This window comes from Stigmatopora nigra, chromosome 18 (assembly GCF_051989575.1).
Source record: "Stigmatopora nigra isolate UIUO_SnigA chromosome 18, RoL_Snig_1.1, whole genome shotgun sequence".
Taxonomy (NCBI): domain Eukaryota; kingdom Metazoa; phylum Chordata; class Actinopteri; order Syngnathiformes; family Syngnathidae; genus Stigmatopora; species Stigmatopora nigra.
In genome coordinates, this window is record NC_135525.1 from 5,260,239 (window position 1) to 5,278,901 (window position 18,663).

General features: G+C 40.3%; 2 protein-coding genes and 1 long non-coding RNA gene across 5 annotated transcripts; 1 reads left to right on the forward strand and 2 right to left on the reverse strand.

The window, feature by feature from the left end:
* Positions 1 to 184: 184 nt before the first annotated feature.
* On the reverse strand, positions 185 to 3,682 carry LOC144211934 (uncharacterized). Its single transcript, XR_013329685.1, has 6 exons — positions 3,559 to 3,682; positions 2,271 to 2,381; positions 1,244 to 2,159; positions 948 to 1,051; positions 384 to 452; positions 185 to 288 (listed from the first exon to the last, which is right to left on the reverse strand). It is a non-coding gene; the product is annotated as an uncharacterized LOC144211934 (long non-coding RNA).
* On the forward strand, positions 2,026 to 4,639 carry LOC144211933 (sulfotransferase 1C1-like). Of its 2 annotated transcripts, none has more exons than XM_077739509.1 (7): positions 2,026 to 2,390; positions 2,973 to 3,104; positions 3,318 to 3,415; positions 3,477 to 3,603; positions 3,663 to 3,757; positions 4,234 to 4,414; positions 4,493 to 4,639. In XM_077739509.1, exons 1-7 carry the CDS (start codon positions 2,240 to 2,242, stop codon positions 4,603 to 4,605), a joined length of 897 nt encoding a protein of 298 aa, XP_077595635.1. In that variant the 5' UTR covers positions 2,026 to 2,239; the 3' UTR covers positions 4,606 to 4,639. The 2 variants fall into 2 exon arrangements, with proteins under 2 accessions (XP_077595635.1, XP_077595636.1); XM_077739510.1 differs by having other exon boundaries at positions 2,030 to 2,390; positions 2,976 to 3,104.
* A 1,196-nt stretch (positions 4,640 to 5,835) lies between these two features.
* On the reverse strand, positions 5,836 to 17,557 carry atp2a1l (ATPase sarcoplasmic/endoplasmic reticulum Ca2+ transporting 1, like). Of its 2 annotated transcripts, XM_077738949.1 has the most exons (24): positions 17,279 to 17,557; positions 16,843 to 16,860; positions 15,696 to 15,778; positions 14,507 to 14,611; positions 12,804 to 12,942; positions 11,481 to 11,561; positions 11,317 to 11,402; positions 10,950 to 11,247; positions 10,722 to 10,888; positions 10,554 to 10,642; positions 10,366 to 10,468; positions 10,161 to 10,292; positions 9,968 to 10,084; positions 9,253 to 9,471; positions 9,070 to 9,181; positions 8,762 to 8,985; positions 8,465 to 8,685; positions 8,183 to 8,385; positions 8,026 to 8,111; positions 7,820 to 7,953; positions 7,634 to 7,751; positions 7,395 to 7,512; positions 7,190 to 7,232; positions 5,836 to 6,436 (listed from the first exon to the last, which is right to left on the reverse strand). In XM_077738949.1, the coding sequence occupies exons 1-23, from the start codon at positions 17,394 to 17,396 to the stop codon at positions 7,228 to 7,230; spliced, it is 2,976 nt and encodes a 991-aa protein (XP_077595075.1). In that variant the 5' UTR covers positions 17,397 to 17,557; the 3' UTR covers positions 5,836 to 6,436; positions 7,190 to 7,227. The 2 variants fall into 2 exon arrangements, with proteins under 2 accessions (XP_077595075.1, XP_077595074.1); XM_077738948.1 differs by lacking the exon at positions 7,190 to 7,232.
* Between the last annotated feature and the right edge of the window lie 1,106 nt (positions 17,558 to 18,663).

Genomic DNA, 18,663 nt, shown 5'->3' on the forward strand with positions numbered 1-18,663 from the left:
GAAAAAGAGAAGGGGGTGTGAACACTTAGAAAATAAATCTTTAAAAAAAGCAGGGGGGATCAACACTTAGAAAATAAAATCAAGAAAAAACGGGGGGTAAATATGTAGAAGATGAAATTAAATGCAATCCTGCTTCAACATTAAACAATCTAGTCAAAGCTGTGGAAATGAATGGCCATTGAAATGTCACCATAATGATTTAATTAGGATTTTCAGAAGTTTAGAGACACCATATGATGCAGGAGAGACATCTTCAAGTGGGCAACTTGCGTTGAACATCTCTCAGGCCTGTTGTGTGCAAAAAAATAGCAAAGGTTAGAACATATATAGAGACATATATAGAGACTGGAGATTCAACTTGTTTTAGGGGGATGTAGTTTTACCTTGATCTGTCTGTCCCCTTTTGTAACCTCAAGAGTGATCTAGGCACACAGAAAGCTGCATCTTGGTGCCTAACATGGAAAATTTGCACACAAAAAGCACAAGTTAACATATATAGAGCCGGGAGATTAAACAGACTGATATAGTTTTTTTTTTTTTTTGGGGGGGGGGGGGGGGGTAGTTTTACTAAAAAGGGAAAACAAGATTTAACCAAGGTATTTGGGGTTGCTAAACAATTACAGGGTAGAGAAATCTTACAATAAATTTAATTAACGATCAAGATAAAGAATGGAAATAAGTTAGTGAGTGCTAAGTGCTATTTAACTTTTTTTTTGCAGAAAAGGCGATTCAATATACAGATAGAAAGACTAGTGCGCAATTGCGCAGTTTAAAAGGGGAACATTTTGCTATTAAAAATTAACACCAGGGCAGTTAAAGCATTTTCATTCAAAATTGGAATTAATGTCACAATGTAAAACAAGCTAATCGAGTAAAGCATTAAATACGGAACGCTGACATTTAATTAGATGGATAGAGAGAATAGAAACTATTTTAAAATGACTTACTTTGCTGACAAACATTTGCTCGTCATGGCGTCGACAAACTGCTCCTATCTTGACGTTTTGGCCACATTCTTGATGTTTCCCAGCCGTCTGTGCTCAAACAAAAACTGAAACACACAATGAAATGATATATTTTCAAACATAAAGAACTATAGGTAACGCAATGTAGCCAATTTGGTTGCAAACATTTGACTGTCTCCAAACACGTGGGGCTACATCACGCTAATGAGGCACGTTACCGTCAAAAAGCACTCTTAAAAATGAGAACTGGGACTACGAAATCCCCAAATACAACTTACCGAACGCGCTGTGCTGTCCTGTAAGTACTTTATCAGGTATTTCTTCAGTAAATCGTCATGTTAGAGTAGCTCTGTCCACAATCGTACTGACTCCTGGCTCATCCGCCATTGCAAAGATGGCGTCTATTGAACTCTGACCTCGGTCATGCGAGTAGACAAAAAGACTCCGATTGGAGACAGGAAGTTAATAGTGGGAAGAAATAAAGACAGCGCCCTCTGACGGCTCATTTAAAAAAATAAAGGTCTAACCACCCATGGTCATTTTTAAAGAAAAACAGCCTTTTGTTCAGGAAAAAAAACCTTGTAAAAATATGGTCTTTAAGAAGCCTTACTATTCATGGTCCCTTTTTTTCAACAAATACAAGCCTTACTATATACTTGATCTACTTTTTTTAAAACTTCAATTTCAAATATCTCCAAATTTAATCTGTAAAATAGATTTTTCTCCTTGTTTAATGTTTTAAAAACTGCAAATATTAGTTTCAGGATTTTTTTTCAGGCAATAAAAAAAATACTATTATTCTCCATTTATTTCAAATTTCTGTTCCTTTTTAATTAGTTGAAAAACAACATAAGTAGATGTTTAAAATGTTTTTTTAATCACTATAATTGTCTATAGGTATGAGTGTGAATTGTTGTGGTCCCCTGCGATTGGCTAGCCACTTATTCAGGGTGCCCATAGTTAGCTGGGATAGGCTCCAGCACCCCCGTGACCTTTGTGTGGATAAACGATTCAGAAAATGAATGAATTCTCTCAATCGCGGCCAATGAGTTAATTATGCTGTGTTGACACCTCCCACTGAAGGGTTGTTACCTTCGAGCTCAGTAAGAGCTGAAGGCAAATATTCCACTTTTACAAGACCAAAAGTAGACATTACTTGATATCAGAGGAAGAAATTAAGGCACCATCGCATTTCTGAAAAAAAAAATACAACTATTACATTATCTAGTCTACATTATTAGAACTATAGGGGCAAAACATTGACAGAATTGATCATGACGGACAAGCAATCTGAAATTGTTCAACCTGTTTTGGTGAGAGTCAATGGGGTCCTGCTCAAGGAACAAACTGCTCAAGAATTGGACGCAATCTCAGCCTTCCGTCCTCATCCGTCGGATCTCCTCATCGCTTCTTACCCTAAATCAGGTTTGTCAACTTTCATGCTTTTGGAAACTAACAAACTTGTATTCAAGTGACATTACTAAAATGGAGAAAAAAATTGATTCTGTTTCAAAGCAACAGTTTTTCAGATAACTATAACCTAAAATTGTTGTGGCCAGGGAAAAAATAAAAACAAATTGCACTTGAGTATTAGTTGCAGGCCCAGACAATCTTTTTTTAAAAAAGTGCGACTTATAGTCCATAAAATACGGTATCTATTATTTTATATTATTTACAGTGAACAGCCTTCTGGATTGTGTCCAAGAAACGAGATATTACTTTATATTTAGGAACTTTTTTAACTTGAATAAGCATCTACCGGAAAGCAAAAAAATATAATTAAAACTTAATTTTTCAAAATTTTGGTGTCAAAGGGGTTAAACAAGTAAATCAATGAGGGGACAAAACCTCCCATTGAAAATGAATTGGACATCTTACACTGTAAATGACAACCAAAAACTATCATAAGTGTCTTCCTAAGAGTTAAATATATACTAAGTTATGTAAAACGTCACAGTTTAGTAGCATGAGAAATTGTCTATAAAAAAAATGGCATATTTGCACGAGAAGGTACAACATGGACCCAAGAGATAGTCGACCTTCTTCTTCACAACGGAAACGTGGAGAGTTGCAGACAAGCCCCGATCACAACACGAAATCCTTTCCTGGAGCTTTCCACCAAAATATCCAGCCAAACCGGTTAGTAAACAAGTTACACTACCATCAGGGGTGTCCAAACTACAGCTCGTGGGCCACCTGGGGTCCACTTCCCTGTTTTTATTGGCCCACCAAGCCTGGGAGAACACCTGGATTCAAACCCAGAACCCCAAAGTGTGGCCCATAGACCAAACTGAGTTTGACACCCCTGTTCTAGATTATCAAGGACAGAAAATTAGCTTAATACATGATCAGGTCTCGAGCTTCTGGAGGAAATGGATCCCCCGAGGGTCATTAAGACGCACCTGCCATTTCAACTGGTTCCCGTGGGAATTTGGGAAAACAAGTGCAAAGTAAGAGACAATGAAATACGCCCAAAGAGAAGAATTTCTTGTTTGGTAACTTGTTATAAAGGTGATCTACGTTGCACGCAATGCTAAGGACACGCTAGTGAGCTACTACTACTTTCATCACATAAATCAAATGATTCCCAAACCTGGACCTTGGGAAGACTTTGTCCACAACTTCATGCGTGGAGAAGGTAAGTCAGGATTGGCGTGACGATTTCCGTGAGATGGTCATTCGTTTTTCTCTCTGTAGTGGCGTGGGGTTCCTGGTATGACCACGTCAAGGCTTTTTGGGAGGCACGGCAAAAAAGGAACATCCTTTTTCTCTTCTATGAAGACATGCAAGAGGTATATTATTTAGCAAAATCCACAGACGAGGCAAATCATAACAGAATACTCGCACTAAAAACACGGGGGTTTAAATACACAGACAGAAATTGATGACTTGACTGTGATGAGGGAGGCTGGGGTTCGAATCCCGGTCGGGAAACATTGTTTCTATATATTTGTAGTCAAGACCTTCCAATAATGACAAAGGAAATTGAAGCCAATTTGTGGCGGAGAGGTTTGTTCACCTGACTCCCATGTGGGAGATTGGGGTTTGAATCCCGCTGCCGTCTCTACAGTTGTGTATATTACAACATGGTTAATGTACTACATATTCTGAAGGGATGATGTGGACATTGACAATATTAAATGGTGGTTTTTCTAGTGCTATAAAACATTTTTGTAGTGCGCACTGCATTATTATTTCTTCGAGTAGGAACTGAGTCAGTATTTGACCACGTTATTATGATTTTCTGACATTTTTATGCTTATTTCAGAACCCTCGACGTGAAGTAGAGCGAATTATGAACTACTTGGACTTGTCCATCTCTAATGATGTCCTAGATCACATAGTAGAACAGACAAGTTTCAAGAACATGAAAGACAACCCAATGGCTAACTATGCATTTGTTCCCAAGGAGGCTTTTGATCAGTCCACCCACAAATTCATGAGAAAAGGTCATTTCCATTCTATGTTATTTCCTCATAATGTTATTTTCTTCAAACCGAATCTCTTCCTAATTTTGTCTACCACAGGAGTTGTTGGTGATTGGGAGAATCATTTCACAACCGAACAGTCGGCAGAGTTTGACAAGGACTACGAGAAGAAAATGAAAGACGTAAACATTCCATTCAGAACCAGGTTATGAGACGGTTCCAAATATTGTATATTTCAGACAAATGACAAAAATGATAACTGTCATTATAATAAATGGATTCAGTGCCATTTCACTTGTTCCACAATTAATTCCAAGTTTGTAGAACAGGTTGAATGCTAATAAAGTGCTCTGCATATCCTCATGATGGGAGGAAAATATGAATACAAGATGAAAAAAATAAACCTAAAATGGCCTTTAGGCTTCCTTATTTTCATATGTTACCTCCCCATTGGCTGCCATTGACAATACTAGCATTCTAATCCAATTTATCCAGTCAAAATGGATTGAATTATTACAGTGCAACTATGACTATCGCAAATATGTACCTAACATGTAAAAGTAAAAGAAAATGGTCCATGACGGAGTGAAATGTTGAATATTTCGGAAGAATATGAAAATAAAAATCAAGTTTAGTGATATTGGAAGTTGTAACAAGGTTTTACTTCCAATTTCATTCATTTTATGTTGAGAGTTTATTTCTATTAAATTGTATTAATTCGATATATTAAAAAAATAATGATGTTAAACCTGGTGTGGACATCATATTTTTGGTAATATCAATATTGTACCCAACATAACCCAAAATGTGATGTCCACATATCCCCATAGCAGGATTTTATGGGCTTAGCGTTATTATTTAAAACAAAAACTGGTCACACACCATTTTAAGTCATACTTTCTTTTCAGTAAACATAACTCAAATTTGCCATTTCTCTCAAATGACTTTAATTTTCCCCAACTAATTTGATTAAGCTAATACCCTATTGATTAAATGAGTTAAATAAACTTGCATGAACAGGTTTTGTGGCGCCCTGCTTAAATTTTGAAATACATTTGCATGTGGATCAGAGACTAGTTCTCAGACAAGATAGAAGAAAATCCAAAATGAATGAGTCCGGTTCTCTAGAATAAAATCAAACTACACCTGTAGGCGTACCCGTTGAGAGCGTTGCACATCTAAATGGTGACCAATCATTGCTGGAGCGGCTCCAAAGATTTCCCAGTCCACACTGGCAAAGTCCTCGTTTTCGTCATGGCATTACATAAAGTGGGACAAAGAAGAGAAAAAATCAAGTTTACAAAGATAAGAACTTACTACATAGTACTTCAATACTGGTGCCTACAAAATACTATGTTGAGTTTTAACAGTTACCTTGTTTTGTTGCCGTAAAATCTGAAGTTCTTCCAAGAAAAAAAAGACTAATAATCAATCCAATATGCTCATGTTTGTCATCATCATTTTATTTCATCTCATCGCGTAAACAATATATAAGACCAAAAGTGTTGAGACTGTGTGGACATGCCCAACTTGTGTCAAGAGACCAGCGACTTGCATCGAGCCGCATTCGGCTACCGATTGGATGTTCATCGAGCCGTTTCATGCCAACTCTAAAGCACGAGGCAGTAAAAGACTACAAGAGTAAAAGTCATAATCTGAAAAATCTATCATAAAATGGACAGAGGACACAAAAACACAACAGCTGAGAATCTCCAAGTTTAACAAAAAAGTCACTTTTAATACATCAGTTCTTAGAATAAAATCTTAAATACTTTGAGCGTTAATTTGTAGGGACATGTCCCATTTTGAAATGTCAATTTCTTTTCTTATATCGAGGCGATTTTTATCTCGTTTTTTTTTTTGACGCATTTTGTTGATTTTTTTGCACATTTCCCTGTTTTATCTTCTCTTTGTTGGTTAGTTCAGTAGGGCCTTGTGGATGTTATTCTCCTTCCTCTTATTCTCTCTAGTTCTTCTCTGTCTATTTCTATCCACAACCATTTTAAGATGGCCTTCTTCCACATCTTTATTTAGCTTCTGTACCTAAAAGAGAAAAAATGAAGTAGTTAAAAACGGGAAAATATTGTGACACTAAACAAAACACAACAACAAAGACTCAAAGTAGCTTTGCAACATTTTTTTGTTTAAAAAATGCCTCTACACCCCAAAAACAAATAGTAACAGAAACAAGAAACAGGAAACAGGGTAAAATCTAAAGCAAGCAACGTCTAAAACTATTTATAATTCCCAAACCCATAAATACAAACAATAAGCAAGCAAGTAGCCACGATGTTAGCCCTAGCCCAAAAATATTAGCGTTAAAAACAAAAACAAATCTAGTGCTACCTTGACTTAAACGTGACTTGACAGAATCTTTTTTTCAAGCAAAACATTTAATTATATCCATTGCAAGACGGTAGGATTAATTAATAATTACATTTTAATATTTCTTAATACATTCCTTTTTACTTTACTGTGCAAATAGAAAAACAAGTGGTGAAATCGGGTGAGAACTTTCTAAATCTACGAACCACTCATCTGCCGAGCTACCCATTCATAAATAGCGAGTAATGCTACTGAGCTCCAATTGTTACGGACACAAATAAGCTGTAATCCAAATTTGAACAAGCGAAACAAACATTAACTCACCATATAACACCGGTAAGACACAATCAGATGCATAAAAAAAGTACAGGAAGGCAAACTATGCACACGTCAGATGGATGGACGTAAGGGACGAAACATTGGCGTGCATGAAAACAACAAAGACTGGAAATATGAATTGATGTATAATACCTTACTTAGTTACAGGCTAAAGGTGATGATGGACTGAATTAGCCTGGAAATCAATGGAAAGGGTTAATCAGATGATGAATGAGGGGGTCAGTGTTATGATCGGTAAGATTGAACTTGGATGGTTGGATTGCAGTAGAATATTTGGTTAATTATGTTAAAATAAATGGAAGACATCAGGGATGTTGTGTCAGATGCAAATACTTACACTCCACGTAGTTACGGGCGACAAACTTCAACACCTCGTCAATCAAGATGACGGGGAAGGAAAGTTTCAGGACAACGAGCCACTGATCTACACTCAGATGGGTCAACTTGAAGATCATCTAAGGTGGGGAAAGAGTCACATAGTTAGGCCACAGAAAACAAAAAGCACTGAAGCATCTGCAAAATTTAGATAGGATGTTCATTACATCCTAAAAATCTGGACTGAGAATTAAGACTTACTGGCAGAGGGTCAACATAGATGATCATGAAGTGCAGAGACATGGAGAGACTCATGGCGGCGAGCAGCCAGAAGTTGCTCCATGGGGGCATGCGGATCAGGGACTGGTTCTCAGACAAGCTGTAGAAAAACCAAAGAGCATGAGTCCGGTTCTCTGGAATAAGATCACATTGCACTTTTGGGCTTACCTGTTGAGAGCATTGCACATCTCAATGGTGACCAACACGGACAGAGCCATGGTCATGGGAGGAGAAGCTTCAAAGATTTCGCACTCCACACCAGCAAAGTCCTCGTTCTCGTCATGGCATTGCATGAAGTGGGACTGAGGAGAGGACGAATTGAGTTTACGAAGATGACAACTTGCCACATAGTCAAGAGAGAGAGAAACACCTACCAGTTGGTGGTAGGAGACACCCGGACCGGTGCTGTCGTACAGGAACCACCAGGCAGCTCCACCGACGGTAGCGGCACCGACGTATCCTGTGGGAAGAAGCCGGCAGTGTGGGTGAAAATAAATTGACACAAGAGTATGATCTTTTGCAGCTACGTACCACCGATGGCCATGTATCTGAAGAACAGCCAGCCAGAGATGAGGGGCTCTTTGGGGGAACGTGGGGCTTTGCCCATGATGTCCAGATCAGGGGGGTTGAAGCCCAGAGCGGTGGCGGGCAGACCGTCAGTCACCAGGTTGACCCACAGGAGTTGGACGGGGATCAGAGCCTCGGGCAGACCCAGAGCGGCAGTCAGGAAGATACTGCAGGGAAATAAAAACATACAATGTCTCCAACCCTCCATTGCATCAGTCTAAGCCTTTCCTCGATTGTTTTCCTTACCAGACGACCTCACCAACGTTGGAGGAGATGAGGTAACGGATGAACTGCTTCATGTTGTTGTAGATAGCTCTGCCTTCCTCAACGGCGGACACGATAGAAGAGAAGTTGTCGTCAGCCAGCACCATCTCAGAGGCAGACTTGGCAACTGCAGTGCCAGAGCCCATGGCAATGCCAATCTCGGCCTTCTTCAGGGCAGGGGCGTCGTTCACACCATCGCCAGTCTGTGCCAAACGTCAAAGTCAGTCAGTTTTGTCTTTTCCCGCTTCATCATCTTTACATCGTTAGCGGACTTCGCACCATGGCTGTGATGTCATCGTAACCTTGCAGGAACTCAACAATCTTGGACTTATGGGATGGCTCCACTCGGGCGAAGCAGCAAGCTCTACGGACAGCCTCGGATTGCTCGTGGAGGGGCAGGTCGTCAAACTCGCGTCCGGTGTAGGCCTTGCCTTCCACATCCTCATCCTCACTGAAGATGCCGATACGACGGCAGATGGCGATGGCGGTTCCCTTGTTGTCACCTGAAGCACCACAAAAGACAAAGAAGAAGTTAGCCATAGTTACCAATAAAAAAAAATGGCCACCGTAAAACTAAATATGCATACCAGTGATCATGATCACACGGATTCCAGCAGCACGGCAAAGCTCGATGGAGATGCTGACTTCCTTACGAGGAGGGTCCAACATGCCCACGCAGCCGACAAAGGTCAGGTCAGTCTGAAAAAGTTGACAGGAGGAGCATTTTAGACCTTCTTAACTCTTGGAGTAAACCTTAAATTCGTTCTCACCTCGTAATCGGCAAACTTGGTAGAGTCTTCCAGGTTCATCTCCTCTGGCTTCAGAGGGTTGTCGCAGGTGGCCAAGGCAAGGCAACGCAGGGTGTCACGGCCGGTACCCCAGTCTCTGATGACTGTCATGATCTTCTCTCTGATGGCATTGGTCAGAGGAACGCGGGTGGTGCCAACGCGAACGTACATGCACCTCTCAATCACTCCTTCTGGGGCACCCTGCGGAAGTACATTGCATTAACATCTGCACTAAAAAGGTTACCATATCTACTCGTATATAATCCACCCCTGTGCATAAACAGTACCCTTAAAATTGCCTTAAAATCCTTGAATTTGACAATTTCTCACGTATAAGCCACCCCCGTATTTATGGGTTTAATAGGGAGTACAAATATGTTACTTTGAAGGGAAAATCTTAAGAAAATTCATCACATGGAATGTCAACATACTTTTTGAATCAAAAGTACATTATTAGGGTCAATATTATAAGGAATGAATTCATCCAGTAATGGTTGTTTTCTTACTGCAAAACTGAAAATAACCAACTAATAGTAAATGTTACTTTCCCAAGATCTACTGGTGAAAAAGAGTACCACAAGTCTTGTGCGCATGTAAACAGTAGCCTTGATTCAGTCATATTTTCTTTTTTAGTTACCAATACTGCTTATATGCGAGAAAATACAGTAAGTAGTTGTCTGGGGAGAAGGACACAAACCTTAACAAACATCTTGGCACCGCCGTCACCCTTGGTGGGAGTGCAGTACACAGACATAGATTTCCTGTCACGGGAGAACTCCAGGGTGAAGTTCTTCTTCATGAGCTGCTTAACAACCTGAAGCGCAAAGAAATATTTGCATGTCATTTGCGTACTTTGTTGAGAATATTAGAAACACCCGAATCAAACTTACAGAGCAGCAAGCGTTGGCTCTCTCAATTCTGGACAGGTTCTTGACATTGGAGTTGAAGACATTCATCTTCTCAACCAGGCAGCACAGGGCAGTCTCAGTGGCCTCACCGACCTTCTCGTAGATCTTCTTAGACTACAGATACAGAAGACAGTGATGGGTTTCAGCTGTTCTGACTCATGATCTGATGCGAAAATGCAGATTTTACCTCATTGTAGTCCAGAGAGGAGTCATTACACAGGGCACAAATGGTAGCAAGTTCCACAAGACCATCATAGCCACTGCAGTTGGTCTTTGAGCCACCCTGGGAACTGCACACAAAAGTTGCCAATAGTTTTTTGTCGAATAGCATGGATAATTTCTCTGAAAAATGTAGATATGGAACGGTAAACTTACACTTCGCCTTCAGGGGTGTACTTGGATCCGGAGATATCGAAGGCATCGAGGTCAACATGGCTTCCTTCAACGTTCTTGACAATAAACATCTGCAGAGAAAGAAGTTATCAGGTGTCACATGGTATGGTAAACAACTGGTTTTGAATCTTGAGGACTTTGCCATTTTACCTTGGTCACACACATCTGGTTGGTGGTGAGAGTGCCGGTTTTGTCAGAGCAGATAACAGAAGTGCATCCAAGAGTCTCCACGGAGGGCAGGCTTCTGACAATGGCGTTCTTCTTGGCCATACGGCGGGTTCCGAGAGCCAGGCAGGTGGTGATGACAGCGGGCAGACCTAAAATGACGATTTCTTATTAACTTTGAACGTGTGAGACGTAATTGTGCGCGTATATCACCTTCAGGGATGGCGGCCACAGCCAAGGCAACGGCGATCTTGAAGTAGTAGACGGCACCGCGGATCCATGAACCTCCGTGGACGGGGTCGTTGAAATGGCCGATGTTGATGGCCCAGACGGCAACACAGATCAGGGAGATGACCTTGGACAGCTGTTCGCCGAACTCATCGAGTTTAGCCTGCAGGGGGGTCTTCTCCTGCTCGGTGGCGGCCATCTGGTCGCGGATCTTGCCGATTTCAGTGGAGACTCCGGTGGCTACAGCCACGCCGATAGCCTTGCCAGCGGCGATGTTGGTGCCCTATGGAGGATGGAATTAGATTAAGGACTAATCAGAAAATGTTAGTAAGAAATGATGGAGGAAACGTACAGAGAAAAGCATGTTCTTCTTGTCCTGGTTGACGGCTCTTGGGTCAGGGACAGACTCGGTGTGCTTGATCACACTGACGGACTCACCTAAGGGACGAAAAGAAGATTTTTGCTATGAAACTGACTGATATGTTCAGTTTTTGAACATGATTGATGTGAACTTACCAGTGAGGATAGACTGGTCGACACGCAGGGTGGTGGACTTGATAGAAACCAGCCTGATATCAGCGGGAACCTTGTCACCAACTGTGGATCACAAACAATTGACGGTAAATATCTACTGAATTTCCTTCACTCATCAAGATTTCCTAACAAATTCAAACAACTAAAGATTCACAACATTTGGGACATGTTAGGAATGACTAATTCGTATTTTTAGGTCAGCTAATGGGAATATTAAGGGTAAAAAATCTCAGTATTTGGATCCAGTCGATCTATTTGTTGTCCTAAACTTTGTCCATATGTTCAAGTCTACCAATAGTCGGCGTAAATACGATGACCTTCGGCAAGAACATTAATTATTTTAACACCCTGTAATAGTCAACTGCTGTAAGGGAAACCCTCGTAGCATTTCTCTACTTGAGCCACGGATTTCGTTGGGGTACACGAGGTAAACTGATGCCTGGTGGGAATGAAACGCGGGTGAGGGGGGTGGTGTTGGCTTGTCAAGCAGAGGGGGAACAGGTGTGCCTGGACAAGGGAGGAGGAGGAGGAGGAGAGAAGAGGTGCAGCAAGTGCTAGCCAGGTTATTTATACTTTGTGATTTTGTTTTCCTCCACTCAGCATGTTTTCACAACACCACCAGCGTCCCTTGCCTTAAAAAGACAACACGCGCCGTGTCACACTTTCGTCACGCAGTCAAAAAGCCAACCGCATGTAGATGGACCATCCATAAGGTGGGCTTTTAGGGTTTGCGGATAATTTTCTAATGTTTTTTCATTTCAAAATTGGGTCGCAAGTTCGCCACAAAATATTGTGCTAAAAATTGAGTTAGCAGAATATCAGTAAGAAAAAAAAAATCAACTATATCAAGTCCGAATTTGAACAATTCATCTTTGAATGGTAATAGATTCATTTGAGTGGCAGGTAATCAAATAAAATGTTGATGACATTGTCAAGGTTCAAAAACAAGTTAATCTTACAAATCCCTTAACTGTTAATGTATAAAGTCAAATTATGAACGTTTTTTGTCTGATTTTGGACTCCCAAAAACTCAGACTTTGTTTCCATCACAATCTTAGTCCTATTATGGTCTTGACTCCCCTATTTAATTGTGGAATCATCATAGTAATTCCTAATTTTTTGGTCAAATTTCACTCATAACCAGAAAAATATGATCTTCCTAGGAGAACATTGGTCTTATAGTGTGGAAAATACAGTAGTTGGACAATTCCACATAGTCATTAGAGGTTAGTATCAAACCAAAAACTCTCTACCCCTTAACCAATTACAATCATTTCCACAGCGTGTCATTTAACAACATCTTACCCGACACCTCCACGATGTCTCCAGGGACAATTTCTCTGGCCTTGATCCTCTGCACACTCTTTCTGTCAGAACGGTAGACTTTGCCCATCTCAGGCTCGTACTCTTTAAGAGCCTCGATGGCATCCTCGGCATTACGTTCCTACCAGCCACACAGAAAAAAAGAAAACACACATATAGAAGCTCAGCCAGAGACTCGTGAACGCGGCAGAGTTGGGATATAAACAAAGCCTGGGGTGCTCACGACAATAAAAGAATGATAAATGTTCTCATTGAGAAGAAAGCCTTTGGTTGGCACGGGTGTGGTGACGTTCCTCCACTGACAAATGCCCAACGGACGGTGCCAAGCACTTAACAGCGTGCCTACTACAGGAGGTGTTTGAATAGCATAACAATAGCAATCAGCCAATACCTGCTCGTACCAACATCTGTTGTACACACAGCTTAACACGTTCATTCCGGCAGCTGTTCAGGGGAGTGATTTAACTCAAGTAGCACAAAAAAGTACTTTTACGGTTATGTAATAGTAGTACTACTATGTCCCGTTTAAAAAATGTGAGTCTGAGTTACCGAATTTTGAGTACCGATTCAAAACTTCAGAAAAGCCATATAATAGGGTTTTTTAGTATAGCAGATTCAACTTTTTAGCATTTTTTTTTGCAAATCAGTTGCACAAAGAGTGGTGCTTCATTTTCTAAAATAGATTTTTTACATTTTAAAAACCTGATTATTTTTTAAACCTCAAAAAATATGTGATTAGGCCCAAATTCCAAACACATCTAGTTTTTACATATTTTTGTACACAATATGCTGAATTGATGATAAGGTTTATCATATTTTCATGGTCATAACTCTTACCAGGTAAAATTCTACAGAATGGATAGTTTCAATAAGATATAAAGGCTTATTTGGAGACATTTTTGTGTGTTCCATTTGCTTTTTTGACTGAAAATAACCTGTTTTAAAGATTTTTTTTACTCATTTTTAAAGTGGAATTTTGCTCAATGTGCTTCAAAAATTTGTGGATTTAATAGACTTAGAGTTTGGTAAACAAGTTATATTGCATTTTTTAGGCTATTGTTATGACTAATAATATGCTAAATTAGAAGATGCTTTTTAAAAAACATAATATATTATTTATAATATATTATATTTCATTCAATGAATTTTTAAAGCTGTTTTACAGTTAAAAAAACCTAGATTTTACCTTTTACATCAAAAGAAAACTAATCTAAAAACATAATGATAAACAAAATGAAAAAATAAATAAAATACTTTACTGTTTATAGGGGCCAATACTATTTAGCAAATAACCCACTTTCAGGAGGTTCTGGCCTTTCCATGTTGAGATTTGGTGTCCTTATAATCATACACATCTTAATATTCTGTTGGCATAGAGTCTGCATTTTGATAAACAGCTGACACTCTATTTCTACATGAGTACATTTGCCACCTGTGCCCATGCAATATTAAGAAAGCTGGTATTTTGTTTCCCTGTTTGTGGCATATAATGTGACACGTGTGACATTGTTTATGTGCGATGCGCCAAACGCTGCGACACCAAGGAAAGTTATTTTAGGCTTTGCCGCCGCTGTAAAAGCGATCGCGTTCCGGTTGGGCACCAAGTTGAAGTAACCGGAGTGGCCTGTCGCTCTCTGACATCACCGTAATGGGCTAAAACGCGTTTGTGTATCCGTCGTACTGACCTGCCACACTCCGACCACGGCATTGGCGATGAGGATGAGGAGGATGACGAAGGGCTCCACGAAGGCGGTGATGGTCTCCTCACCTTCCTCAAACCAAGCCAGAACCTTGAAGGGCAAGGAATAGTGTTCAAAAGGCATTCATGGCAAGACTTCCTAGTTCAAATGCTATAAAGTCAAAAGAAAACTACTAATCTAAAACAATAATCATGATTTTCAAATAAATTTAATAAAAGGAGAAAATGCACTTTAGTGTTAATAGGGGCCAAAACTAAAGCATAATTCTGTTTTTGTGCATTTTAATTGGATTCATTTCCTTTTTCTTAACATTTGATTGACATAAAACTGTATTTCAAGCTTAATTTTTTTATGTTGATATTGTGAATTTGATTAAATGAGTTGGATTAACTTGCTTACTGGATTAATTTAATTAATTTGAAAAGTTGAGTTCAGACTACTTAACACTAAAGAACTTTGCTACAAAATGTACGCACGCAGTAAGTTTTTTTTCTGAGCAAAAATCGTAAATTGCCCCCAAAAAAGTTCATTCAAACTTGCATATCAACTTTTCATATTATCTTCCTGACTCAAAAGTCTATTTCAAATTATATGAACGCTAATTACTTTTTTTAAATTGTCAAAAACTGTCACTTTCCATTCAAACTTGGAAGCAACTAAAGTTTGAACACCCCTCATTTACAACATCAACACTTTCTCATAATCAGCGGGTGTCCTAATTGCTGTCCATTATTACTTATTAGCTAGTCCTGGACGTCCTTTCAACTTAGAACCCATCGTTCCTTCCTTGAATCCTGACCTTTTCCCGAAGGATTCAGTTTCTCTCTTCAGCTTGGACCTACCCTTAAAATAAACCCTCCCTGGCTAGTTTGCCCACCCCCTCCCCTTCCTGCTTTACTTCTACGACCCCCCCCCCCCAACCCTCTCTCTTGCCCCTCAATATTCGCCTTCTAAGGCCATCCTGACAGCCGGCCGGCGGAATTAATACGCCTCCTCCTAAGACGCGTAATTTGTCTCGAGCTGTCATCTTCTGAAATATATCGAGAGCTCTTGGAAGGGGAACCGAATCAGGTGGTGAGGTGGGGGTTTGAGGGGGGGATTAGAAGGGGCTAGGGGGGGTCAAGTTCAAGATGTCTTGATAGGACTTGTTGTTCCACAACAAGTGATTACTTACAAAAGAGATACAGGCAGCCAGAAGCAGGATTCGGACCAGCAGATCTTCGAATTGCTCACCGATCAGCTCCCAGATGCTCTTGCCTGTCGTGTAGAATAAAAAAAAACAATCAATTGGACATGAAAGTGTAAAGAAGAAATGTCTAGAAATTTCTCATTGTGCAGTTTTGTGGGATTGTTAAAGTCAGGTTAACTCTTATTGATAAATGTTTGATTCATTTGGACTAGTGACTAGGCTGCCATTGAGGTCCAAATAAATTTCTGTGATTTTTCTATCTTTTATTAGTGTGGAGGACATATTAGCGATGGATCCAGTAAATGTTTAGACGTCTATTACAGTCAAAGTGGATTGGGCATCTTGCAGCATTAATTTTTTTTCTGACATAGTACATAAAACAGCTTACTTACTTAATATAAATGGTAAATCCTAAAGTTTATTTATGGGTTGATAGAAAATAATCTTTTATTGGTAGGTGTTTTTTATGTGTTAAAATGCTTACATTTAAAAAGGGGGGGATAATTAACATTTTTTGTAACTTTTGATATGTATTTTATATGATAAAAATGATAAGACTAAAACAGCGAATGAAATATGAACATTCACTACCAGCCTTCCCAGTTGGAATAAATTGGATGCTTATTCTTGTCAATTAGTTAAATAAAATGTAGGTTTTAAAATTTATTTAAAAAGGTAAATGTTACTATCTAAATGTAGACCTGGCATTGACATGTGTGGACATCCCATTTTGGGTCAAGTGTGCCACACTAAATCTTGTGGCTTAAAAGAGCCAAAATGTCATGTCCACATAGTCACTTGTTCTCTAAAAGTTGAAGACGTAAGCGCAAAGTTTGAATCAGGACAAATTGAATCGTTTTGGTTTCAGTACTGATCCAAAAACCTTCTTGAGTACTCAAACTGAAGTAAAGACAAGTTTGTTTTTGGACCAAAAAGTAGCCTTTTGAATCAAAAAGAAGACTCCACTGAGTCACTGAGTCTCAAGTTTGAACATCTTGAACAAACAAAACGACTCCAGTTGCCTTGATTCAACCTTTCGTGGCTCACTGCTAAGAATCTCCTGACAAGTGAAGATCAAGGTGACTTGAGTACTAATGAGTGGTGTTTTGAAGGGTGGGCTTGAAGTACTTACCCTCTTCAGCGGGTAGCTCTGAATGAGAAAAGAAGAAAAGAAAAGTTCAGTAAATCATCTCAAAGAGCCTTAATACACAAAACAAATCCAAAAAATGCAACCCTAATTAGTCATTGATAGCAAAAATGGTGTCTTTGATGGCCAATCATGTGGCATATCATTGAACCCTAAGCCAAGGCAGGGGCCGCCCCTTTGAACCCCACCTAAAATTATCCCAGTTCCCCAGTCCATATATCAGCTAGGAAGCTTCTTGAGCCTGTCACCTGTCTCTCTCGCTCTCCAGCCATCTTCTTTGGCTATCTTTAAATAGCCTCTCAAAGCCCTCAAAGATCTCTGCTTCTCAATGTCTCACTACACGTCAAACAGCTGTTGCTAGGCCCAGCAAAAAAATAATAAAAAATAAAATAACCCTGTCACAGAGTGATTGGGGTCTTACCGTTATGGCCGTACTTGTCCAGATTCTTCTTGAACTGATCGGGGGTCAAACCCGTGTTCTCGTTGACGCTGAAGTGAGACAGGCATTCTGCCGGATTCTTAGTGTGTGCGTTCTCCATCCTGTCGGGACTGGCCGTACCACGGTTCCTGTCCGCGTTTTTCTTCTGGGGTTTACTTGTCTACAATCGTCTACGAGCGTCCTTGATCCACCACCCTTCGCCCTTAAGTGGCACCCTCCAATTTAGGAGTGCTGGTCTGACAGAAAGAGCGAATAAACGCATACTTGTCCAGGGTTTTATACCACCTCAGGGGTTCCCGGATTGGTGGATACCCCCCACCCACGTTGGCACACGCCTACGCATACCAATACGGGGGTCGCGCGTGGTGACTGGGGAGGGCCGTGGCCTGAGGTGGAGCCATGAGGAGGTGAGACCGGAACAGGGGGGGGTACGAAGAGGCTTGGATTTGGGGGGAAAGGAGGTGAGGTGCAAGGACTGGGTCGGACAAGGGGGCGGAGATGGGAACATGGAATCTGTTTTTGGAACTTGCATGGTCAGTGGAATAAGACGAAGAGAGAAGGTGAGAGAGCGACGCCGGCGGGGATCATGGTTTTTGGGGGTGGTGGTGGTGGGGGGCGGGGGGGTGGATGGTCTTTTGGATGATTGACAGCTCAACTGGTTTCTGCTGAGGAAGTGGGGAGAAGTTGGAGAAGACGTTTACGGGCAACTCTATGCCAGGGTTTCCCGGGGTATGAAATTGACAAAAGAAAAAGTGATTCAATTAATCATGTGATGCATCACCAAAGCGGTTAGGTGAAATTTTAGGATGAATCGTGAAATTTGTTGGGGGGATTAGAAATCAATTTCTGAGCAAGATGAATTGGAAAAACTCAAGGATATGTTATATGAATAATGTTATTTCTAAACTCTATTAGCTTAACATAATTTTCAACTTCTTGTCAAAATTGCAGTAAAAAATTCCCAATGTCATAACATTCATTCATTTTCTGACTTGCTTATCCTCACAGGGGGGTGCTAGAGCTTACCCCAGCTAACTAAAGTCACCTGATGGAAGGACAACTCTGTGGCAAGTCAATTGCAAGGACCAAGATGGGCAATTTAATGTGTTTAACCAGCTTAACATACATGTTTTTAGAATGTGGAAAGAAACCCAAAGAAAACCCGCAAAAGCCTGGGGAGAACATGCAAAATCCACAACTTGGATCGAACCCATTTTAAATTTCTGGTCAAAAACACAATAAAATTTCTATTCATTTTGCAGTGTAGCAAATACGCTAAAGTACATGAACACTAGATAAGAGAAGGAATCAGGCAACAAGAAGGGCGGCACCAGAGAAGGAATGTCAAGAGCAAAAGCGGGGTGACA